At 37.2% G+C, this 26,549-nt stretch overlaps 2 protein-coding genes across 3 annotated transcripts in view; one reads left to right on the forward strand and one right to left on the reverse strand.

Moving 5' to 3' along the window:
* Nucleotides 1-19,308, reverse strand: part of LOC101740930 (uncharacterized) — a 77,203-nt gene extending 57,895 nt beyond the window's left edge. The window contains exon 1 of one of the 2 annotated variants that reach the window (XR_009974955.1): nt 18,600-19,056. The gene's annotated coding sequence lies outside the window, so the exon portion shown is untranslated. Of the gene's footprint in view, nt 1-18,599 lie in introns of both variants that reach the window. The other variant, XM_004928739.5, reaches the window with a different exon arrangement.
* A 178-nt stretch (nt 19,309-19,486) lies between these two features.
* Nucleotides 19,487-26,311, forward strand: LOC101743269 (CIMIP2 protein GA14893). The gene is made up of 5 exons (XM_062672423.1): nt 19,487-19,680; nt 20,552-20,690; nt 23,100-23,196; nt 25,728-25,826; nt 26,170-26,311. Exons 1-4 carry the CDS (start codon nt 19,634-19,636, stop codon nt 25,754-25,756), a joined length of 312 nt encoding a protein of 103 aa, XP_062528407.1. The 5' UTR covers nt 19,487-19,633; the 3' UTR covers nt 25,757-25,826; nt 26,170-26,311.
* Nucleotides 26,312-26,549: the final 238 nt, after the last annotated feature.

The following is a 26,549-nucleotide window of genomic DNA, read 5'->3' on the forward strand; positions in this document are numbered from 1 at the left end:
TAGGTTGCGCGTCGAGTTCGACGAGTACAGTTACCGGGGTTCCTAAGCCTGCTCCTAGTGTTAGAGGCAAGATAGTGGTAACTACCCCTGCGGGCCCACAATACGCCCTACCAAAATAAGACTAAAACGATTTCTTTTTTTTAATTTTAAACGAAAAATTTACATTACGTTTAGACAAACATTAATGTTTGTTTATTGATCTAAAATTTCGAAATGAAAACCCCCACGTGCTATGTTAATACTTCGATAAGGCCAGCATTCCGTTCTTGTTTATTTTTGCGCCCACGTCAAATCACAAATTACGCACGTTCCGTGGTCATTTTGTGTATTGAAATACTCGTATATGTTCTAATGTATAATTGTCCTTGAGTTGTATAAACTGTAAATAAAAAAAAATAAAAAAGCCATGCAATTAAATATTTTTTTAGTATAATTATATTATATGCATGGACCCCTCTCAGGTAAAGGCCTCCACCAATGATTTCCATTTTGTTTTGTCTCTGGCGACATAAATCCAGTGTGGTCCAGGAACTTTTCTAATGTCGTCGTATAAAGACTAATGAGTATTAAATCAATTATTATTATTGCACGTTCGTGTTATTTCAGTTAATAACAAATGAAAAGGCTTTTTAAAAATAGCTAAAACGTCGATCTGAAATTATTTATTAATGTATGTATTTTGTTTTTTTAACACATTGACTGCCAAATAGGTCACAGGTGCACACCAGTACGCAATTCTCTTTGCAAAGCCCATGTAACTACCACAATAATGGATAAGAGCACTAGTTTGTGATTCAGATTCCTAAATACTTACAAAACTATGATGAAATAATAAAGTTACGTAAAGTGAAATGTGCTAAAACCTCTTCTCGGTTGGCAGTTGGACTGCAATGTTATTAGAATTAATAATAGAGTTAGAGTAATGGAAGCTATTCATGCGCTAAAATCAAAGAAACAAGATCTTAAAGACGTTCCAGGCCCAATGCTATCAGCCATTGTTTGTTTGGCTTTAAGTTATATTGTTTAATATCGTACTTCCTAGAAATCTACATTAAAAGAAAACGTGATTATTTCGAATTGTTTAATATGATTTGTTTGCAATACATTAGGTCAATACTTTGCTAATAACAAAGACTTTGTGATAATTTTACTCTAGTAAAGGAACTTTGATAAGAAAACGGTACCAATGAAGCCTTTTACGACCTGTTTTATTATTTCAAAAGTGCGTCCTTTTTTTTATTGATTAGATACGACACTGAAATGGCACTCACCAGTCCCTGGCTCTCATTTCGAAGCAAATCGGACAGGGGAGGTATCGAAAATAATCTCAAGACGGGGTGGGGGCACCCACGGGGATTCCAAAAAGAGGATTCCCCACACCGGGTTGGGGAATGAAAAAGCTGGTGGACTCGGTCCCGCGGAGAATTAGAACTTATGTCTGAAGGTGGGGGTATTTAAGTTGTTAATATCTATGGGCTCCAGTAACCAGAAGGGCCGTGAGCAACGTGTACAGCAACCAACATCTTCGCTTGAGTGTTAAAAATAACGACTGATTCAGTGCATTAATTAATATTCTTCGAGAACTACATCAGTAAATTACGATCACATTATCGAGATCCCGCACAAATACGTCTCACCACGTTATTTCGGACACGGAATACGTTGAATACACAATGTTACAGTGAACAAAAACTCGTGAATATCCATGCGTCATTTGCTTCTAAAGAACTTCAATGTTCAACAGATCACAATGGAACAGGTACTGGTTATAAATTACACAAATTACATAGATCAATTTGGAAGTATTCGTGGATTAGATCATAGCGAATTCGCTTGGGAGATTTTCTATATGAGCGGGTAATTGTTGGCAAAAATCTTAACTATTAAACAAGTGACAGTGGAAACTTAAATTCAAACATAGTATACTCCAAGTAGATTCGGATTGTGGGTGGATCTGAAAAGCTTAGTGAGTGAATACTTTAAGTCTGACAAATTCTTCTGTTCAAACAAAGGATTTTAATTGTTTTGAGTCATTTGTTGAATCCTTAAATGGGTAATAACGGTTTTGCTCGTGTGTGTTGCGCTCGACTCGATTCTTATATGTATTATTTGGATTGCATATGGTCACATTGTTAACAGAATACCGCGCAACCCACATTTGCTCAATTTTTAGCAATACCAAAAAACCTGAGCTTCTAAGGATTTTGTGAGATTACTGTATTGCTTCTGTAAATAGGTGAACCTAACGCCATATTCGTTATTCATGGACATACACACATCTGCCAAAATCCTTAGAAGAAATTCAGTTTTAACATATTTGTTCATAATATTTTCATTTGGGCGGTATTGTTAGCTAATGGCATTTGGAAAGGACTGTGGATCGCTACAATTAACTAATAGCAGTAGTTGAAGCTGAATGCATCTTAGACTTTCCATTATGCACTGCGAAGCTGAGCCACTTTCAATTGTCAAAGAGAACAACAATCGCACATGACATATCGGCTTGCACTGATATACCTACAGTCGATGGCATTTCACGACGGCGCCACACACGCCACAAATGCCTAGGTCACGAACTGCACGTTCCTAACAAAACAACGTCGATATCCTTGGAAAACGTTTCGGACATTGTCAAAAATGTCCGTTCGATTCTGTTATTGTGGCCCGACGCAAATAGGTCAGTCACGAAATGTACCTTATTGAGATTAATCCGGCAATTATTCTGTTGGCCCGTGGCAGCTGTCCGCCTAGATTCAATAAAGCGCTGCACAGATTGGTTTTGAATGTTGACAAATTGCATGGTGCCGACGTAAAAATTATAATTGGTAGTTTGGAATTCCGATTAAATTGATCAATAGCTTTTAACGAGCTTGGAGTTTTATTTGCCGAATATATTTCGGTCATATTTCGTTTGCAGTAAGAAACGTATTTATTATAAAAAATATTTTTAAGGCATTGGGCTAGGTTTGATTTAATCGTTATTGAAGACACCACGACGAAATCTAACCCACTGGTGCTGTCCAAACACTGTTGTTTCGGGAAGAACCTGCTCCGCATTGGACCTGAGTTGACGGAAGAGAGCCGTCACTGTGGATGTGACACAGCGTACATGCTTACGGTCTGCCCCGCACCGGCATTCGGTATTGCCTTGTCACCCGCCCTCGTCGCAACTCGATGGACCATTTTGTGGAAACAGGCAACCGGAACAGTGATCTTACCCGTGTCATAGTCTATCATAACGTATCTTGCAAATGAAACGGGTGAGGGACACCCGCACTTTGCGAACCACTTTCGGTCTGACCCAGCGGGTTATCACGGGAGTTGACGGCGCCGTCTAGGCGAACTCCGTTAAGCCCACCGAGGCGACGGAGGGGTCGGTTGGTTGTGGCGCCGATGGCAATCGGATTGGCGTCCAGCGCAGTTAGGGTGGCGGTAAAACATGAACACCGCGCAGAATGGGTCACCTTGACCCCTGTCTTTTGAGTTCTGTATGTTTTGACTCTCAGAGGCAGTTTGTTGCAAAAGTAATTATTTTTTGTAAAGTATGCAGTATGAGGCTATTACAATAAAATAGCTGATGATCAATATACATATTCAAAACAGAACCATCAACCTTGCATTCTACGGAAGTAATTTATTTATTCTTGCCATAATTACTTGTTAAGAACAACGTAACCGAACATCACAATTCGATAACAAGCATGTTCCCATTTCCGCAGCTTTCATTTTTGAGATAAAGCGTACCAATAAAAAAGCTATTTAAATAGGTGCTCAAATAATAAATTAGCCGGTTTCGTAACATAAAAAGGCGTGTAATTGTAAAAACCAGTCGGCTCGGCCCGGTACCTGCACCGGCAATGAATTCCAAGCATAACTTCGGAGGGGTTTCAAAGGGAATGTGCCCTTTTGCTCTACTGGATAAATCTTTAACTTAGGAGTCATATAATACATGTGTTATGGTTTATTGAAATGACGATAAAATAAGGTTTAAAAGGTGGTTTGTAAAAAATAGCATCATTTTTAAATTTCGGATTTTAGTTTTATTTAATAACTAGCTGACCCGGCAGACTTTGTAGTGGCTCAATCTATAAATAAAAGACCTAAGCTTTTGTATAAAATAAACTTAAAACAAACAAAAGGAATCCGCCCGACGGGGGACACTTCAAAGGAAAAACAAAATTGTTATTTTTATTTAATTCCGAGCATTTTCATATTTATCTACCTTTTAAACCTTCTCTGGAGTAACACAAATAATTAAAGACCAAAATTAGCCAAATCGGTCCAGCCGTTCTCGAGTTTTAGCGAGACTAACGAACAGCAATTCATTTTATTTCAATTTCGATTCACACAAACTAGGTAAGCACTTTGGGCGTCGTAACAATTTCTAAAGGTCGCAAGTCTAGAAATCTTGCACACCGCTGACATGAGTGTTCCAATGAGCCACATTAGAAGAAACGAATCCTCAAACGAGAATAAGTTTCTACGATAATGAGGTTTCGTTGTCTAGTCACTCGTGTCGCGACATTTTTGAACAAGTTGATCGAAGCTTGTAATATCTTGAAAGAAATTCCTTTCCTATAATTATTCCGCGTCAATTTATAAGTACAATAAGTAGAAACTTTGCAGAGTAGCGATAGTGTAATTGTCAGTAATGCCACTCAAATATAATGGAATATATTGGATGCTCAATAATATATTACTAGAGGTCCCGCAGTAGTCGAAATTCGACTATAATTAATTGGAATTGTATAATAATTTTGTACACTATTATGATTGTATTTTATACTTCTATAATCACAAATTTCGCCAAGGCTACACTATAAAAAAATATTAATAAAGACAAACAATATTTAATCTATTCTCAATTTAATCACAGACGTCAAGATAAAAAGTTTGACAATAAATAGTATGCACACGTATGTGCGTCAAATACATGGTATGTAGTGTGTATAATGTTTTATTTATTGATTTAATGTATCTTTTATGCATTATTTTAAAAAAATATTAGCATTGTGCACTTCTTCTCTATATTCTCTATAATTGTGGAAAATTTCATAGTCCTCCGTCCGCGTAATTTTCGTAAAAAGGGATACAAAATTTAGGCTTCACGTATTAATATATAGAAGATAATTCAGAGAGAAATTGTTTGTTATTATAATGAGATGACGTGGTCGACTGGTTATCTCTGTGACGTTTTGTTGAGAGATTTGAACTTCACGATATTAGATTCAATCACGTCTATGTCGCGACCGTCGCCTTAATGCGACAGAGTTGCGACGAACGTATACTGTTTTTGTCCGCTGAATAAATTAGATAAGCTCATACTCTGTCTTCGAATAAGGTATCATGATTTTTATATGGAATCAATGTTTATCTCCAAGATCCTTCACATATGCGAAGGTACACCGACCCGGTTTTACGTATAATATTATATTATACTAGCGACCCGCCCTCGCTTCGCTTCGGAAACATTAAAACACAAATGAAACAAACAAAAAAAAAATTAAAAAAAAAAGTAGCCTATGTTCATCAGGGACAATGTCGGCTTCTAATGGAAAAATAATTTTTCAAATCGGTCTAGTAGTTTCGGAGCCTATTCGAAACAAACAAACAAACAAATCTTTCCTCTTTATAATATTAGTATAGACAATGCACGTTACATTAATACTGAAGAGAAATTAATTTTCTTCTTCAACAATTTTATTACCGTAGTTAAGCCGACAAGCTAACGACCCACTTCCACTGCCAAGTACCGACGACTTCCAAAACGAAGGAAACATTGTGCAATAAAAATTAAGACCATGCGAACTGGCATGTAAGCGGTTATCGAAACGCCTAGACCACAACGTCAATGCTATGCTGAGCTATGAGATTGAAGTCTCGATTCTATTACATAATTTTTTATTTATTTTTTATTGCTTAGATGGGTAGACGAGCTCACAGCCCACCTGGTGTTAAGTGGTCACTGGAGCCCATGGACGTCTAAAACGTAACTGCGCCACCCACCTTGATATATAAGTTCTAAGGTCTCAACTATAGTTACAGCGGCTGCCCCACCCTTCAAACCGAAACGCATTACTGCTTCACGGCAGAGATAGGCAGGGCGGTGGTGCCTATCCGTGCGGACTCACAAGAGGTCCTACTACCAGTAACGAATGTCCCACCCTTCAAATTGGAACGCAATAGTGCTTCAGATGCGCATTTGCACATGATTTTCTTTTGACCAAACACTTATTCAGGTGCCCGTGCATATTATCTAAAAATATGGACATATCTTAAAGTGTTATCTAGTTTTTACATAGATCGCGTCAACATCCATGTCCCATTTTAGGTGCTCATCACGACACGTGGAAATAACGAGTTGTCATAATAGACGACCGGTCCAGATAAGAATCTCGATCTATTTATTCATAATAAATTATCTTTAACAGGATACGTAAAAGCTATTCGATCCAATTCCGTTATTATTTCCGATAGTTGAGTAATGCTGATCGACTTGCAAATATATATTTTTTAAAACGAAGGTAGGCAATTTTAATTTTAAAACTGCATTCATATTTGTAGTTCTTTGAACTGGTTGTTAAAGCTCTAAATCACTGCAATGCTCAGGGCATATGCAGTGAAAGCATCACGGGATAGTTTGCATTGTGAATATGTTGCATGTGATAAGAATTGTTCGTTTAAATACTATTGATATATACATATCTATCGTCTTATCGGTGATTTAATTTCATGCTAGACAAATTGTCGACAATTTTGTAAAATTACGTTAGTGTCCCAGAACGCAATACTAAATACCAACACTGTCGTCGTGGAAAAGAGATATAGCAATTTCGTCTCCTACCAAAAAATAAATTTATATTTCATTTGTAACTTATATTCCTCATCAAGCCTTTCATTTTAATAAACACGACATCAGTCCTAATTCACTCAATTATTGTCAAACCGAATTGTATGTAATCCAAGCTACAACGCAAAAAGTCGGTAATCTCAAAAAATACGCTTTTAGATAAGATTGAATTATTGTTTTTTCCTCATTATTCGCTGGTAGGCTAGAGGGCTATTCTAGTCCTAGCGGGTAGGTGAGCTCACAGGCTCAACTTGAGAGAATTTGCTTACACTAGCCCTAAAGATTGTATTATGTGTTTTGGAAGATTTTAGAAATCTAATTTTTTTTTCCTACCTAAGCTGATGGCCTTGAGAGTCCATTTCAGTGTAACCCTAAAAAGTAGCTGAGCTCACGGGGCTCAAACCTGACGACGTTGCTAACACTAGCCCTAGCATGAGCAGTGCTTCGTAGAATCTACCACCGGATCGGAACCGCGACCCACTGAGAAGATCCGGCGAGAAATTCAGTGGGCAATCTAACATACTGTAAGTGCATACCAAAAAAAAACCACGTTAAAATTACTTTAGAAATCAGTGATGATGTGAAATCAAAATGCGAAATGATTTCTTCACGAAAAGAATGACTTCATTACTCCAAGATGCCATAAAAGACACGAGATCAATTAATCAAAGTCATCTTAGAAGTCGTCTCTGTTAGTTCCGAATTCTATTGTCCATTTCGTTCAGTTTAAGAAGGAATTTGTTTTGTCTTAACATTTTGTTGAATAAATCTGTACATAAGTTACGACTATTGTGTAGATTTGAATATTTTTAAAAGATTATAATGTCTTTCCCTTCAGTGCGTTTACATATTGTAATAATGGATATTTTTATTTGGATACTCTGAAGCATTAAATAAGTCCACAGAGTCAAAAAACCTCAATTTTAATATATAATAAAGTTTTTATTGAAACACTAACTTATTATGGAACTTAACCATTTGCAATACTGATTACATAGTTATGAGGAATCAATCACAATTATTTAAGCAATTTTTACCGATCTTTAATAGCAATAGTAAAAAGATAAGTAAAAGCTGTGAGACTTCAACGTTTGTAAACATGTCCCTCTTCCTTTTTTTAGTCAAATGGAAATACTAGAAAAGTTCGGGGAAACTGCAATCGCAAAGTTGGAACCACTGTGGAGACATACATCTGTAAAACAGCAGTCTCTGTGTGTGCACACTTTTAAATTTTTTTATTGCTTAGATGGGTGGACGAGCTAGCCCACCTGGTGTTAAGTGGTTACTGGAACCCATAGACATCCACAACGTAAATGCGCCACCCACCTTGAGATATAAGTCCTAAGGTCTCAAGTATAGTTACAACGGCTGCCCCACCCTTCAAACCGAAACACATTACTGCTTCACGGCAGAAATACCTACCCGTGCGGACTCACAAGAGGACCCACCACCAGTAAAAAATTAACATGTATTTAACATGTATTTGTAATTAATCCAAAATTAATTGCAAAAATATTCGTATGTGCCAATTCGAACGTGTGATAATGACGATCGGACGATTCTAGAACCATTTCACAACCGTCCGTCGCAGTATAGGTACCGTATTAAATCAAATAGGTTACATTGTTTTACGTTCAAAGCTATAGTCCCGTTTGTCGGTTTCGTTGAGCTAATTATTCCTGCATACGAACCGGATATCCATACATGTGGAAACGGGCCAGGCCTTGCTCGTTTATGGTGTCGGCATTCCACGGGGTTCTTGACGCGTCATTAAAATTCTACGAGCGTTTACCGTCGTCTAGTTTCAGTAGGTACTATAATGTTGCAGATTGCAGTCGATTTTAACAGGAATTAACTGCTTGGGAAATTGTTGTGTGCCTGTTTGTTTAGTTCATGGATAGCGAAAGCTGAGCTAGTGGTTGTTTGACGTAAAACTGACATTACTAAGAACAAGAAGGGCTTGAGTTAAGGGAAATAATCTATATCTTAACCATCTATATATTAATACGTGAAGCAAAAAACTTTGTATCCCTTTTTACGAAAATTGCGCGGACGGAGGAGTATGAAATTTTCCACACTTATAGAGAATATAGAGAAGAAGTGCACAATGCTAATATTTTTTTTTAAATAATGCATAAAAGATACATTAAATCAATAAAGAAAACATTACACACACTACATACCATGTATTTGACGCACGCACGCATGCATACTATTTATTGTCAAACTGTTGTTCTTGACGTCTGTGGTCAAATCATAGACCTATGGTCAAATTGAGAATAGATTAAATATTGTTTGTCTTTATCAATATTTGTCTAAAGTGTAGTCTTGGCAAAATCTGTGATTATAGATGTATAATAGTCTTTGATAATAGAATCATAATAGTGTATAAACTTATAATTTCAATTAATTATAGTCGAATTTCGACTACCAGGGGACCGCTAGTTATCTCAGATATACATTTTTAATTATTTTGATTAATAAAAAATGCAGGTTTAAAAGCGATCGTTTTTTTTATTATTTAAAAGCTATACATATTTTACAAGATAAATTCCACAAAATTAGTGTACCTATAAACATTGAAGAGACCATACAAAAGAAATTCACGATAATACAGTAATACTGAATACATGTAAAATTATGGATCTTATGGCATGTACAAATATGTATTGCTCATATACAAAATGTACATACATAATGTACATAATTAACTGTACAACTCATACAGTCGATATTCTTATACAAGAAGGTTTTGGGGGTTTTTTGTTCAATTATTTCACACATTAACAGACAATACAATCGACGGTCATGAAAAGAATTCCTTGTGTCAACATCGGCTACCTGCAGAAGGTTCTTCTGCGCAGAAATGAGGTTTACACAGTTGTCGTGACGTCGTGAACTCACAGTACTACACAAAATTATTGTGCAGAGACAATGCAAAATAAGGTACCACGTCGATCAAAGCCGAACGATTCAGATTGAATCGATTGGTGTCTGCCTTTTTTTATGATTGAAGTATTACTGGTGGTCCGGAGGCCTTTCCAGTTTCACCAGGACAGGCGGGCAAACAAGGCTCAGTCAGGAAGGGTGGGATTTGCTAACAACAGCCCGAGCGCCTCCGAAGGAGACCTAACAACTCAAGAGCAGCTGCTTCGCGAATGAATTTACTACTGGATCGGAATCGCGACCCGCTGAGAAGACCCGGCGAGAAATTCAGCGGGCTGATGCATGGGTTAAGTTGCACGTGTACGGTTACCGGGATACCTAAGCCTGCTCCTAGTTTTAGTTCTGAAGGTGTCCACTGCAAGAGTTATTGGATCTGATGGATCCGTAAGGACGTGTGTTGTCTGCTACAAACCACACAGCCGTGTGGTGGTGAACGCTCGTGGCTGTAGGCACATCCGATACGTCACAGAACATTAATGATGCCAAAGTTCACGATAGATCTTAGTCTATTTGTTTTATCTGTTACGAAGCAGTCATATATTCATGCTGGTACGGTAGGGCACCAGTTCCACAATAGCATTGTTTTGAGATATTCAAATTGGTGTTGTTTGAAGAACACGAGAATATAAGGTAGCAAACTTGCTCTGTCTTGGAGCGCCCAGTGAGCGTAGTGACTGAATATGAAATAGAAAAAAGCAGCGACGCACATATTCGTGATATTAATTATCCTACAATCGATCAATTAAATATTTGGAGTTTCAAATTTACGTCATGATCATTGTTGGTTGTAACTTCCAAATGTTTTGCTCGCTTACGTAGTTTGTATGTTTGAATATTTTTCGTATAAAAATTATAAATGAACACATTCGAGTTTTATTTTCACACCAACAGTAAGTAAATAGCTAGTAGTAATCTGATAGTACTCAAAAACAAAGACTTAGAGAAAGAGACAAAGAGAAAGACTTTTTTACTGGTGGTAGGACCTCTTGTGAGTCCGCACGGGTAGGTACCACCGCCCCGCCTGTTTCTGCCGTGAAGCAGTAATGCGTTTCGGTTTGAAGGGTGGCGTAGCCGTTGTAACTATACTGAGATCTTAGAACTTATATCTCAAGGTGGGTGGCGCATATACGTTGTAGATGTCTATGGGCTCTAGTAACCACTTAACAAATAGGTGGGCTGTGAGCTCGTCCACGCATCTAAGCAATAAAAAAAAAAACGCTAAATCAAATTGAACATACATTTCTAGGGCCTTTCGTAGGCTTTTTATCTCTAGCCCGATGAGGGATAAACCAGGGACTATTGGTATGGAGATTTCGAGGTAAGAAGGAAGCCGTAACAAATCTTAGTTTATAGTGCCCTGCAGCCTATTAACAATAACGTGCGCAGTGCCTTCTTATGTATGAAGTTTAACAATCGACTGTCAGCAGGCATAATACAAACACTTATATAGCTTCCAATACTATTCACAAATTGGATTACTTCACGTTCCAGTTTATGAAGGACTAGCGACCCGCCCTCACTTCGCTTCGGAAACATGAAACCAAAAAACACTTCGTAACACACATGAGACCAAAAAAATATTTTTTTTTTTTTAAAGTAGCCTATGTTCATCAGGGTCAATGTCGGCTTCTAATGGAAAAAGAATTTTTCAAATCGGTCCAGTAGTTTCGGAGCCTATTCGAAACAAACAAACAAACAAATCTTTCCTCTTTATAATATTAGTATAGATATAGATATAGATTTCGTTATGTATTTTTTGAAGTTTGTTTACAATTAACAAACGTCGGATCATCACATACGAGGGTCTCGGAAGTAATTGTAATACAAAATTTTAACGAAAACTTAAACCGACTGCAGCTAAGCAAAATAAAATAGGAATTTCATCAATATACCTACATAGTTGAATTAAATTAAATTTGAATTATATAAAAATACTAGCGACCCGCCCTCGCTTCGCTTCGGAAACATGAAATTTTATTATTGATTATTTACGACATCACATTAGAAACCTCAAAAATAACAGTATTTCTCCACTATTTAATGGATGTTATTATACATATAAACCTTCCTCTTCAATCACTCTATCTATTAAAAAATAAAAATGTGTGCGTGTACTAGTGTACACACGTAAGAAGTGAAACTTGTTTATGGCCTTATTTTTCGAAAAATGATCTACATGCAACTTTCTAGAAATTGGTTAAATAAAGTTAAATTAGATAAAGTTTAAACAAAAGGATTTTATTATCATAGACATGAATACAAAAAAGTTAAATTAGATAAAGTTTAAACAAAAGGATTTTATTATCATAGACATGAATACAAAACAGATGGCGCGTAACGGAAAAAAGTGACGCGTAACCGAAAAATGTGACGGTAAATTTTTTTCCAACGCCGATAAGGAAGTTTCACTTCAAAAAGTTAAATTAGATAAAGTTTAAACAAAAGGATTTTATTATCATAGACATGAATACAAAAAAGATGGCGCGTAACGGAAAAATGTGACGCGTAACCGAAAAATGTGACGGTAAATTTTTTTCCAACGCCGATAAGGAAGTTTCACTTCAAAAAGTGACGCGTAACCGAAAAATGTGACGGTAAATTTTTTTCCAACGCCGATAAGGAAGTTTCACTTCAAAACCGCATCAAAATCCGTTGCGTAATTTTAATGATTTAAGCATACATAGAGATATCGGGACAGAGAAAGCGACTTTGTTTTATACTATGTAGTAATTCAGATATATTCACATCCCTAAATACAGTTATATTTATCAAAGTATCATTGTTTTGACTAAAACAACGATCACACGACTAAAGCAACGTATACGTGGGTAGGTTTTCCGATAGCGGTTATCAATCATCTATATGTATTTAGATAATACGGCACTTAAAAATCCGAGCACGATTTCAGAGCAGTTCGTTTCGCAAGAGATCGATCGAGCGAAGTCGTGATCGAAGAGACCGTGAATTGTATGAATCGAACCGTTACGTGTTGTGACGCGTTGAAAACTACCAAATTCGCTCCGGGGGTTGGATACAACGTGCACGTGCATTTGAAATATATTTTTTTTATTGCTTAGATGGGTGGACGAGCCACAGCCCACCTGGTGTTAAGTGGTTACTGGAGCCCGTAGACATCTACAACGTAAATGCGTCACCCACCTTGAGATATAAGTTTTAAGGTCTCAAGTATAGTTACAACGGCTGCCCCACCCTTCCAACCGAAACGAATTACTGCTTCACGGCAGAAATAGGAAGGGTGGTGGTACCTATCCGCGTGGACTCACAAGAGGTCCTACCACCAGTAACAAATCAATCAAGTAATCAAATTTAAAGTCTTGTCCTGCACATTGATATAATACTAAACTACACTATGATATGCAGGCGATGGAGATAAATAAATTTTGTTTTTATACTAAACTACACTATGATATGCAGGCGATGGAGATAAATAAATTTTGTTTTTAAACGACCGAAAAAAAAAGACTTCAACATCGTTCGATAATCATTATTTTTTAAACAAACTACCTAAGAAATAACACTCCAACTGCCCCGGGTATCAAGCTACATTTAACAGACTATAATGAAAACAAGCAATGCAAGCCTAAACTTTTTAAATTTTCCTAAACACCGATTAAATCAACTTACCCAAAATTTAAATGTGTAAAGCTATGTAGTTTTTTTAATCTTCGGTGATTTCTTAAAGGATTAATGCAAAAAGACAATCGGAATTCGGTTTCAATTTCACGACGCGAATTCGAATCGAGTGGAGCATTTTGCGGTGCACGTGTCTAAAGAATTCTTGTGTCGAAACCACGTCGCGTCCGTACGTACAATGCTATCGGCAAAACAAATTCAATGTTAGCTCTGGCCTTGGTATTTTTATTGGTATTTCGTTGCGTAACATGTTTTGATCGGCGCTGATCTAATCTATAGATAGTGAACTATAAAACTTTCTTTCGAAATCGAAATTCAAAAGATATTTCGGATCTAGTTTGAATGTTCTCTCTACATCAACTACATTGCTTAGATGAATTAAAAAAGAACATTATTATTTCCTGTTGCATAACATAATAGCGTTTTGCTAAATTTAATTTGACTATTATTTAACTGTGTAAGTAGTAGGTATAGTTACGATATTTTAGTCCAATCACTGGTGGTAGGACCTCTTGTGAGTCCGCGCGGGTAAGTACCACCGCCCTGCCTATTTCTGCCGTGAAGAAGTTATGCGTTTCGGTTTGAAGGGCGGGCCAGCCGTTGTAACTATACTGAGACCTTAGAACTTATCTCAAGGTGGGTGGCGCATTTACGTTGTAGATGTCTATGGGCTCCAGTAACCACTTAACACCAGGTGGGCTGTGAGCTCGTTCACCCATCTAAGCAATAAAAAAAAATCGTTTTGAGTAACTTTCGAGTAGTTTCAAGTAGTCAAAAGGCCCATGTTAGCTTTGGCGCCAGATAAGTTTGCCATGTGCACCAACCCCACACTTCAAAGAAATATCCAATAAGTACGCACTTGAGAATGATTCGAAAAAGAGAGCTGCATTTTTTAAAGATTTTTTAAATTCGCTTCCTTTATCTATTGAAAATGTTTGTTCAATTTTTTTTTCAAAGATGGGTTCCACGACGTCACAGAGTGAATTCCGCCACTCACATTGAAATGTGAAGTCAAAATCTCAAATGCGTTGTAAGACTGTTGTCAATCCTAAAGAGAGAATGCTTAACTACTTCGCGGCAGAAAGAATGGTGGTATCTACCCGCGCACACTTACAATACGAACACTACAGAACAAACACTACTTATATTGGCAGGAATTTACCAATTTGAAATTTAAAAGTCGATTGAAACATACGTACCGCCTTTTTTGTTTAAAAAAAAAACCGTAGCACAATTAAAAACTAATATAAAAAATTAAACAACAAATAGACATAAAAACAAGTAGTCAGGAATATGAAACATCTAAATAACAACGCGATCTTGGCCCTAATTGCAATACAACAATTACATAGCCGTTGGCATGAGAAGCCACTCGCAGCCATGAATGAAATATCATTTAATGTAAGCCATACTTGCAATCCAAAACCGTGTGATTGCTCTAAATTCTGTACAACATACATGTAAGAAATGTTCATGGAATCCGGATTTCCCTACAAATACATTTGACATTTATTCAAATGTGAATGTGAAGCTATGGTTTTCTATTATTACAATATATTAATACGTGAAGCAAAAACTTTGTATCCCTTTTTACGAAAATTGCGCGGACGGAGGAGTATGAAATTTTCCACACTTACAGAGAATATAGAGAAGAAGTGCACAATGCTAATATTTTTTTAAAATAATGCATAAAAGATACTTTAAATCAATAAAGAAAATATTACACACACTACATACCATGTATTTGACGCACACACGCATGCATACTATTTATTGTCGAACTTTTGTTCTTGACGTCTGTTGTCAAATTGAGAATAGAATATGGTTTGTCTTTGTTAATATTTTTTATAGTGTAGTCTTGGCGAAATTTGTGATTATAGAAGTATAAAATACAATCATAATAGTGTACAAACTTACAATTTCAATTAATTATAGTCGAATTTCGACTACTGCGGGACCACTAGTTATTACAATACTATAAGACGTTTGTGGTTTCATGTACTTTTAGTATTTTCTTTCTCTTTTAGCTGATTGTATTTTCTGTTTGAAGGAGATTAAGATTTAAACAACAAACAATGATATCAGAAGGAAAGTCTTAAATAATTCGAGTAGTGATCTAATTGTTTATTTTAAAACATGATAACGATAGCTTCATGGTTATAACAATTGCACAATGAAGAAACAACTACATTTTGCTTTCTTATCTCTAGAGAATTTCGCAAACTTATTCTCTAGGTGTTAAGAGTGTTAACTATCGCTAAACTAAACTTTGTTGGCAGCAATTTACCCAGAGTTAAACGTGATAAATTTTGACATTATCGCTTCAGTGATCGATAAGTGAGCGTAAATTATCATGGATTTGGGTTGAATTCTTCGAAGTCTCGTCGAGATAATGATTGTGGGATGCGCACAGGTCTATAAAAGACACAATTGGTTTCCTGTGGCTGTTGTGTTAGAAAAAAAAAAGATAAATAATCGTTTAAGATGCGGCATGGAAGAGCGGGGATTAAAAGAGAGCTTTGGGGTGTGAGCTATAACATGCTATGCCTTTTAATGTTTATATTTTATTTGTATGTTACCTAAACCCACCAATTAAGATGTATAGTTTTAAAATATGACTATGTGATTGAGTCATCATGCAGTTCTCGTGTCTGACGCGTGTTTAGATCAGAATTTAATTGAAATGAGGGAACCGTTTTTATTTTATTTTAAATCACCAGCTCACGATTTTTCAAGTCAATTATTGACAAAAACTAGAGATTCCGTCACCCTCGTCGATTTGTTTCCTGGTTAACCGAACCGAATTGGCAAATTGTTTATAGTCCAAAGCATTAACTAACTGACATTAGTTCTACCGTGTTAAAGTTTATTATTCTAGCGCACGAGTATTTATCACTAGTCCAATCGCGTTCTACGTCACTATCGCGTTGTCCTAAGCCCTTGGATGAGAGATTTATCTTTTCCTACTATCGCCAGCAATATTTGTATCTGCCATGTCTTCTCCTTCTTTCGAAGTCTACCACAGAGTCTGTCTAATTCGAATGTGTGGTTTTTTCTGAGTCTAATACACGAACGTATACTTTACTAATTCTTCTGTAAGCTACCGCTACCGAACAGCTAATTATTCGTCTGTTTTATGTCGTAAATAGCACAGTTTCGCCTCTTGTGTCTTTGGAGGTCAATGGCATTTGGCAGCAAGATGCCGTCAATAGGTACCTGTCGCGTCTCTTGGTTTAGAATGCTGTTCTCATTACCCACTTATTAAACGTCTACTGTTCGAAATACAAACAGACGGATGCATTTCGATGTTTATAAAAATAACATCGATAACTAAAAAGTTGAGTGGAGCTCACAAATCGTTTTAATCATGTGGGACTTCGCACGACTTTGGCGGTGCAGTTCGAAATTAAGTTGGCAAACACTTGCGTCCTCGTTCGCAGTGAAAGTGGATCTTGAGCAAATCGTGATGAAGCGTATCGCAAATCATTTATAAATTTTCGCGTGTATCAAGTATACGTCCAAGTTCGGAAACGGTGCACCTGCATTTTACAGTGAAACGTAGGTATGGGCGCGTCACGCATCGGAGAAAGTGTACTACAAAGGCGTACCTGCGACTGGTCCCCAATTGGGTTGTGACCTCGAATATTTACTCGTCGAGTCTCTTCTCTTTTTTTCTTAACCGACTTCAAAAATGAAGAGAAGGAGGTTCTCAATTCGACTGTATGGTTTTTTTTATGTTTGTTACCTCATAACTTTTGACTGGGTGAATCGATTTTGATGATTCTTTTTTTATTAGAAACCTGATACTTCCCGTGTGGTCTCATTTTAATTTAGTCCAGTTCTGATAATGGTATTCATGAGAAAACCATATAAGTCTTAAATTTGCATTAAGTACGTGCTCGACAAATAGATGAATACATCAATATCACGCCAACCGATAATTGTTTTCGGTGTATATTAGTTTATATATGACGGAGTCACGATCCTCAGCAGTGAGGGACCGATCGAAGAGAGAGAGAGTATATTAATTTGTTTTGGAATATCTTTTTTTTCTATTTGAAGTCGGTTTTTGTTAAAGCGTGTCTATTTACAATTATTAGAATATCGCAAACCTAACTCTTCCTACGAACCGGTCTTAATTACAATAAAAAGTTCTAAAACACAATATTGTACCACAGCATGGCTTAATTACCTACACGTTCTATCTGGACTATAGCTTCGAAAATTAAGCTACATCAGCGAAAAAGATAAAGATATTAGTAATTTTCAGTACCTACATCCACAAAAATTTGTATTAGCATCAACGAGGAATCTTAAATTTCATGAAACGGAATGTCTACAATTACCGATCTCAACTGAAATCTGTTTCCTAGTTTTTAAGGTATAATTTCGATTGACATTCTTTGAACGTACGAGACGAAATTTTACCCGTATTATTCCTGGTTTTGTTTCTTTCCGCCACAGAACTGGATTCCGGGGAATCGTTGGACGAGGTTCCCAATTGTGCCGCTTTATTGTTTGTGTAATATGTTATCGTCCATTGGGTACGGAAGGGACAAAACTTTGAAGTCTTAATAATATTTAGTTGTGGTTTTTCATTAGCACGATCAAAAGAGACTTTTGTCAATCAATTTCCAACTAAAACTGGCTCAAAAGTTGGGTGGTCGAATTAAATATCGTTATTAATTTGAACTAAAGACAAAAATCGTTGTCATTTAAATCATAAGATTAACAGAATATACAACATATTCAATCGACATCGCGTTCTTTCCGTATTATGAAGTGAGAGCTATATATAAAATTATGGATTAGTGTGTAATTATTAACCAAGGTTCTTAGATATTTATCGATTGTAAAAGAATTGATAAGGCCGTTACCACTATTATGTGTAACGCTTTTAATGTTCAATGTCGAGTTTTATGTTCAGCTGATAACATTCATGATAGGGGCACATGAGAAATAAGCAATTCTCGTCTTAAATTTTATGTCTATTTAAAGTTCATAATATAAATTGTATTCCATCTATCTTTACTCAACCAACGCCGTAAACGTTACATTTAAAACTGTGGGCACAAAAACTTTTGCAGAACAGGTTTTTTTATTCGCTCAAGTTAAGATCTTTTTTTAAAAAAAAAAACTTTTTTCTTACCTTGAAAGTTTCGGCAATCGTCAACATTAAAGTTTGTGCTGACTTAAATAACACAGTCTTCTGTTTATCTTTTTAAATCACACACTTTAATAAGCTTACAAATAAGCGGATAGTTCACAAAACTAAACGAGATAATAATCTTGGATAAAAATCTAAATGTTTGTACATAGTACATACACAAAAAAAATAAAAATAAGTTCAACAGTCTCGATGGAATGCATGCATTTCAAGTTGTTCGAACCCTTTGAAGTTTAAGGTGCTAACGTCAAGGGTACACCGCACCGTTCTGTTATTTGTTTACATAAATAATTTCACTGTCAAGCACAAAAATATCAGAAAGTACTACTATTTTCATCGTTAATAAGCTGTCACTATACGCGGAGCCCCACAGAACACGCACGACCGCTTCTGCGGTTGTTTTCAATATGGCGGACTTGCAACCAGTGAACGAAACGGGCACGCAGCCGCGAAGGCATTACGAAATCATTCGTTCAATTCGAAGCCTGCGCAGACGCACAAAAGAGAATACGAATATCGCAAAGACCTATAAACACTACATTAGTATAGTATGATTATTTATGTATTATTGTTAAGTTTTGAAGTTAAAGATAAAATAATTCTACCGGCTATAGAAAGAGCAATGCATTCAGCAGTTCAATCCTTGGAATTTTATAGTTGTTTTTTTGTTTGTGTATAAAAGTCGAATGCCAATAAAATCTAATGAATTCTTGTTTTTAATCAACTAAGTACTAGTCATACTTTTTGATACAATTCGAAGGCATAAAATACGTCAAATAAATGACGAAAATTATGTTCTAAAGTAAATAAAGTTAAGATTGATTTTTGTTTATTTTGAAAATAGATTTTGTTTATATTCAGTATCTGACACATTGCCATGATCATTGTCAAAACTGCAATGTCTTAAACAACGTTTGCAAGAAAATAAATAATCGATATTTTTGATTTTTTAAATTCCAAATTATGTTTTAATTACATAACTATTCGGCCAAAAATATTTTTTTTTGAAATTTACAATGGCTCTGGATTTAGTCAGTATCGCCCAACCGCATTATATTCCTGGGTTAGTACATCTACATTTTACAGAAGCAAAAGTAATTTCAGTCAATTGAAGATGTGAAAATTTTCTATCGCGAAGCAGCAGCTTTGATTTGAAGGGCGAGTTAGTCGTTATATTATTATGTTAACCAGTACTATTTATTGAGTTCCACCTCTTGTCTCAACATAGATGACGCCATTCACGTTCTGATGTCTAAGGGCTACAGTAAGACTTGACAAGTAAACGTTCACTCAACTAAAGATTTTTATTTTTTTTAAATAAATCATACTGTCCAAGATGCTTACAATACGAATGGAGTTATTGCACAGCTTTAATTTCACAATAGTTGAACAACGAAAATTCACAAATAATATTTCACCGGCTGTCCACTGTCGCGACACGAACTGAAAGGGCTTTTGTGAAACCTTTTATGTCTTATTACGTAAATAACTGGCCATATGCAAAGTTATCATCGTGATAGGTACAACAAAGAGGTTTTTGTTTGTTTTGTTTCATTGTAGCCAGTGCAGCGAAATATTTGTTTGTGATTGAAAATATCATTGATATTTTTGAAAGGAAGTCAGTGTGACTTGGAGCGTCGGAGACGACTTGAGCCAACTGGTTGCAAGGGTTAAATGATTCGGGCTGATGATCATGATACCGTTACATTTTTTATTTGCTGGTGGTACGGCGTCTTATGAGCCTGCACGGGTAGGTACCACCGTGTTGTCTATTTCCGCTGCTTAAATGTCGCCACCCACCCTGGAACATGATTTCTAAGGCTTCGTTTTTACAGTACAACGGCTGCCCCACCCTTCAAACCGAAACGCTTTTCTATAATTTTGCTAATATTAATTATGTATGAATGTGTTATTTACGGAATATGTATTAACAGGTACACGGGTCATTGTCCCGAGTACAAGTATCGGATCGGCGATACGTATGGCTCGACAACACACAAGATCCTTCTCGATCCGAGCGTGCAGCATTCAGAGAGGCTGGTGCTATCCGATAGAACGGCCGATGACTTCCAGGTGAATATATATAGCTTTCATGGATTGCGATTTTTTTTATTGCTTAGATGGGTGGACGAGCTCACAGCCCACCTGGTGTTAAGCGGTTACTGGAGCCCATAGACATCTACAACGTAAAATGCGCCACCCACCCTGAGATATAAGTTCTAAGGTCTCAGTATAGTTACAACGGCTGCCCCACCCTTCAAACCGAAACGCATTACTGCTTCACGGCAGGGCGGTGGTGCCTACCCGGGCGGACTCACAAGAGGTCCTACCACCAGTAAACAAGAGTTGCGTTTATTAATTAGTCATTAAGACTTTGACCCTATTCTTGTCGGATTAAGGTTTAATTAGCGGTATTCACATCGTAGGATCTATGGACTCCGATCACTGCCTGACAGCAGGTAGGTCGTCATGTCCTCTAAGCATTAACTCGAATCGGAAAACGATTTTCTTAATACGAACATCGCAAATATATATACAGTGACCGGTCCCATTTTTCTCTTACAAGTATACTACAGGCCTTGAGAACATGAGAGAATAACTTAAAACATTAGTTTGAGCTCTCTATTGTATTATAAAATGGCTGATTCAAGTCTTTAAGCCGTAACACATGACTACGTCGCGGCAGAAATAGGGAAGGCGATGGTTACACCCTATCACAATCCCTTAGTAATATTTTACGAAACATACCGGAAGATAAAGGGTGGTGTTATGCTAGAGGTCACAGAGTATCGATGTGACACTCAACACATAGCTCTCTATGTTTCTCACCGGATCTTTTGGTTCATTCATTCATTCACGAAGCAGCCGCTCGACCTACTAGGCTTCTCTCAGAGGCGCTCAGGGAGTTATTAGGAGACCTCTCCTCTCCCGGGTGAGCCTTCGAATTCGCTCACCCGCTCTGGTCAAAGCCTTCGCGTTTCAAAAACAATACCTTTGTCTCAAAAAAAGAAGTAAAACATGCATTGGTTTCCACATAAGAAATTAATACTTTTTTTTTATGTATGAGAAGATACTAGTGGCCCGGAGGCCTTTCCAGTTTTACCAGGACAGGTGTCCGAGTAAAGGCTCAGTCAGGAGGGGTGAAATTTGCTAAGAGCTACCCGAGCTCATCTAAAGGAGACCTAATGACTCAAGAGTAGGTAGCTGTTTCGCGAATGAATCTACTACCGGATCGGAATCGCGACCCGCTGAGAAGATCCGGCGAGAAATTCAGCGGGCTGATGTTTAGGTTAGGTTGCACGTCGAACTCTTTGCCGAGTTCGACGAGTACGGTTACCTTACTCCTAGAGCTAAAGATGTCTAATGCAAGGGTTATTGGATCTGATGGATCCGTAAGGACGTGTCTAAGGCGTCGACGGTGACTGGCTCCTGCGTGATCAGAATTCGGGGAGTAGTCAGCGGCGGTAACGATAAGGCGATTATCGTGACAAATACTTTACTTCTGATGTAATATAATTTGTAATTTTCGAACGTGATTCCGTAACGAACGTGTTTCTTTTGTAAAATTTAAATTCATTAAATGATTAATAATAAATATAGTACTATAGTATAATATAATAATAGTACGGTTGTTAGGTAGTCGTTTCGTGTTTTTTTTACATCGATTTCTGAGGTACCTAGTCAATTAAGAAAATATTTTTATAAAGAAAATTCAACACATTATCGTGTAAGTTGCCAATGTTGCTACACGTCGGTTTTTATATCGAATTTACTTAATCTATATTATGTTTCTCTCTGTGTAAAAAGTATAATTGTAGCATAGTTTTTTTAGCGTACTGAGTTTCTCCCCGGATCTTCTCAGTGGGTCGCGATTCCGATCCGGTGGTGAATTCTGCGAGGCATTGCTCTTGCTCAGACTAGTGTTACATAATTCCGTAAGGTTGAACCTGTGAGCTCACCTACCCGTCCGAACGTAGCTGGAATAGCCCCTTAGGTTACCAGCGAATAGGTAGGGAAAAAAGAATAGTAACTATCTAAGAGAAATGCAGAGGAAGAACGTTTTTCAAAGCATTCATAAATAAGTTAATATATATCATGTGGAGAGTATTAAGCGGTGGGCAGCGGCTTGGCTCTGCCCCTAGCATTGCTGAAGTCCATGGGTGACGGTAACCACTCACCTTCAGGTGGGCCGTATGCTCGTCTGCCTACAAGGGCAATAAAAAGAAAAAAAAATATCATTTTATATTATGTTTGGTAGGTACTGAAAAACTTTAAATAGATCCGCATGCGTGTATTATTTTACGAAAAGCTGTTGATAACAGGGTGGGTTGTAATCGTAGGGTTTGAGCCCCGTGAGCTCACTTATTTGTTAGGGTTACGCGCTGAAATGGCCTCTCAAGGCCACCAGCTTAGGTAGGAAAAAAATTTTTTTCAGCGTTGCCATTGTAAAAAGAGTTTCTCCATCTCAGACTTTTGTTTTAGATCTACCGTCCAGCACAGAACGAGATAGACATCGTGAACGCACGTTTCCGTAATGGCGATCCCGTTTACAAGCATCCCATGATACCAGGATACGAAGGTAGGTGACGTTTTTACAATAGCCAAACATCAAGAGATTTCACTCTTCGTATTTCGCCATTTCTGTTCGTCTGTATATCACAAATAAACCGCTTCTGGTCACACCTTTTTAAGATATAAAAACGTCTATTTAAGGATATATCTGCCATTTCTAGAGACTGATCACCACAAGTTAGCCTTCGTTTTTAGTTTAGTTGACGCGTTTGAGTCACTGCAATACTGATAGTTGCATTTATGAAGTAAGAATTACTAAGAATAACGAATGGAAATTTAAAACGACCGCGTTGTTTGGCGTACAGAGTGAAGAAAGATGGCGTTTTCGAGCCGAAAGGAAATTAACTATGTATTCAAAGTTAACGCGAAATTCATTTTACTTTCAAGCATAAAAATATATGGAGTTTTAGTGTTTTTTATATTTGTTTACTTGCATTGTAACGTGGAGAATGAGAGAGAGCGCAGATCTCACACGTTCGCTGATTTTATATTAAACAACATTAGGAAATGCAAATAACAAAAGCGAAATTAAAATTTTTGAGTCTGATATTTTTTAGATTTCTCGAAAAGTTTATCAGATTTTACTTACTTACTATCTTCAAAACAAAGAGGGAATACAATAGAACATTTTTGAAGATGAAACGAGAATTTTTGCAATTATACGTATCTATTTACATGTAACTGGATCTTGGTGAATCATTGCTTTGGGTAATTGAGTCATAAGCCGGACCGGTCCGTGGTATTCCACAGTTTCCTTTCAACCTAGTCCTTGGACCGAAACGAAGCTACGTCAAACTTTTAGAAGGCATTTAAAATATATTATAGTAAGTACCGTTGCGAGGAAAAGGTGCAAATCTGTTACTTAAAAATAATGTAAAGTTTTGAAGATTTTCGACATTTCATTCATTTCTGACGAATTGAGATGCCTGCTAGGAGCGGAATGTATTATTAGGCGGTTGATTTCGGGGCCCAAAATCAGTCCTAAACCGATTTAGGACTGATATTTTGGCCCCGAAATCTAAATCGAATGAATAGTGTGTATGTAAAAACGTTGAACTTACCGGAGTCCGATCGCTCGTCACAAGCATGCAAGCTCGTTATTGAATCATTACAACAGTTCAGACTTTTATCGAATACTCGTTCGTATATCTAGCACGGAAAAAAAAAACCATTATTTTATTCTTGCAACCAAATTTTTGTTTATTCAAATTACGTAATGGATTAGTGTAATGTGATGCCAAAAGCATTTTCTGCCGGTCGAAACGTTCTGATTAACAGAAAATTGAATTTTACTTTAACAAACTAAAAACCGTGCAGAACTCACGAACTACATACCTACTTACACAACGAAGGAATTACGTCGTGTGCTTAATACTTAAAAATCAAACCCATGAAATTTATGAAATTTACAAGTGGTACAGATGTGTATTATAACCACAATCTCGCCTATTTTTGCTACGAAGCAGTGAACGGTGGTGAGGTTGCTGGAATCCTTTAGATATGATGATCTGAATGTCGTCGTCTTTGAGACATGAGGTCGAAGTCTCAATGGTTAAACAAACCGTAACGCGTTACTGCTTAACGGCACAATTAGGGACAGTGGTACTTGCTCATGCGGGCTTAAAATACGTTCTACCACCCGTAATTGATGTATTCATTTTTAATTAATTTTGTGTCGCAATATACAGAGAGTAATTATAATATTAACGTAAAAATTTTGCGTAACCAAAACGTTTCAAGTTTCCACAATTAAATAGCTATTATATAAATGCAGACGAGGGAACAATAGAGTTGCGTTACTTAAAACTAAGTTTGTATGTATTTGACAATTCCGGTCTAAGCATTTCCATAAGGGATCAGATAAGAGAAAAAAGATAGTAAGCTGGTAAAACATGAAGGTCAATTACATAATGAACAAGAAAGAGTTTTTTCAAATGAGGTTTGCCTCTTCAAAGGAGGTTTGCTGCTTTAAACAAATTTTGTCTCCTCAAACGAGTACCCATCGTTTAAGAGCTGTTTGGCTGTACCCCTAGCATCGTTGAGGTCCATCCGCGACGGTAACTACTTACTATCAGGTGGACCATATGTCCGACTGCCTATTCTATTTTATTCTATCAGCCCAGAGACGTCCACTACTGGACATAGGCCTCCCCCAAACCTCGCCACAAAGATCGGGCTTGCGCTGCTTGCATCCAGCGGATCCCCGCAAACCTAATTCGGTCGTCCATTTTGGTCCTCCTTGTGGGACCGACGACTACGGTGCCTACCCACGCTACGTCTACGTCACGACTGCCTAAAGGGCTACAAAAAGAAAGAAAGAAGTAAAGTATCGCAGTGTTATGATCGAACCAGGGCATCTTACATGATTGTAAATGTATTATTTTGTAACGTAAATATGTAGGTACTGATTGTAGCATGATATATCGCTTGTCCAGCAAAGGAAAACGACATTTATTCCTAGGATTTCTGCCCCGTCTGAACGCACACTTCGGCCAAAGATATACCGTGTCAGCTACGGAAGCACTCTCCGAGTTTCAGAGGTTGCAACTGAACCAGAGGGCAGCTAGGAACCAACTGGAGAGGGTCGTCAGTCTTCAGGCCGGAAAAGGACAGCCCTGGGATTTGGTTGACAGATTCGTAAGTTGCGGAATACGATGCTTTTGAATGAATTTAGAGATTCGTTGGAAGAACGTCTGTGAAGTTGAATGGTTGGCGAGGTCGAAACACAAGTCACGGAAAGTTACGAATGTGATTAAGAAGACGAAATGAAAGGAGATGTATGAAGAAAATGATCGTTTCTTCTGTTGAAGATGAAAATAAATTGTAATGTTGATGGAAGAAAAAGTGTGTGGAACTTATCCGAAACTAGAGTGGCAGAAACGAATGATTGAAATGAAAAATGAGTGAGGAAATATCTGCACAGAACAAAAAATAAGCGTAAAAAGGGAGCCGTTTAAAATAAAGCTTTTTCTCGATCCAGTCTGCTACGGCGGAGTTTAAGTTGCCCTTGGTCGTAGTACGACCGGAATGTGCGGGTATACTTCGTGATCTACCAATGGACGAGCCGAAACTGTCTCCAGCATCGCATTCCGTCAGTCCTTACTTTATGGAAAATGATGATCCAGACAAATTCATAAAGAAAGGTATTGAATAAAAACATGACAAAGAAAATTCACTTGGGATTTTTAAGTCACAATCTGTCACAATCTATACTAATATCTATATTAATATATAAATCTACAGTGGTTTTTACGGATGTTCCATTATAACTACTGAACCATGCATCCGATTGACTTGAAACTTGGTATTCATGTAAAAAATGCATGTACTTAATGGATAGGCTTAATAGGAGGAAAGGAT

Source organism: Bombyx mori, chromosome 15, assembly GCF_030269925.1.
Source record: "Bombyx mori chromosome 15, ASM3026992v2".
NCBI classification, from domain to species: Eukaryota; Metazoa; Arthropoda; class Insecta; order Lepidoptera; family Bombycidae; genus Bombyx; species Bombyx mori.

Excerpts from the sequence above, each read along its gene's own strand:
- LOC101743269 (XM_062672423.1), top strand. The coding sequence starts at position 19,634 with ATGGCTCTGGATTTAGTCAGTATCGCCCAACCGCATTATATTCCTGG. Across the intron at positions 20,691-23,099 it reads GAACGGCCGATGACTTCCAG|ATCTACCGTCCAGCACAGAA; the intron begins GTGAATATATAT and ends CTTTTGTTTTAG. Across the intron at positions 23,197-25,727 it reads CATGATACCAGGATACGAAG|AGGTTGCAACTGAACCAGAG; the intron begins GTAGGTGACGTT and ends TCCGAGTTTCAG.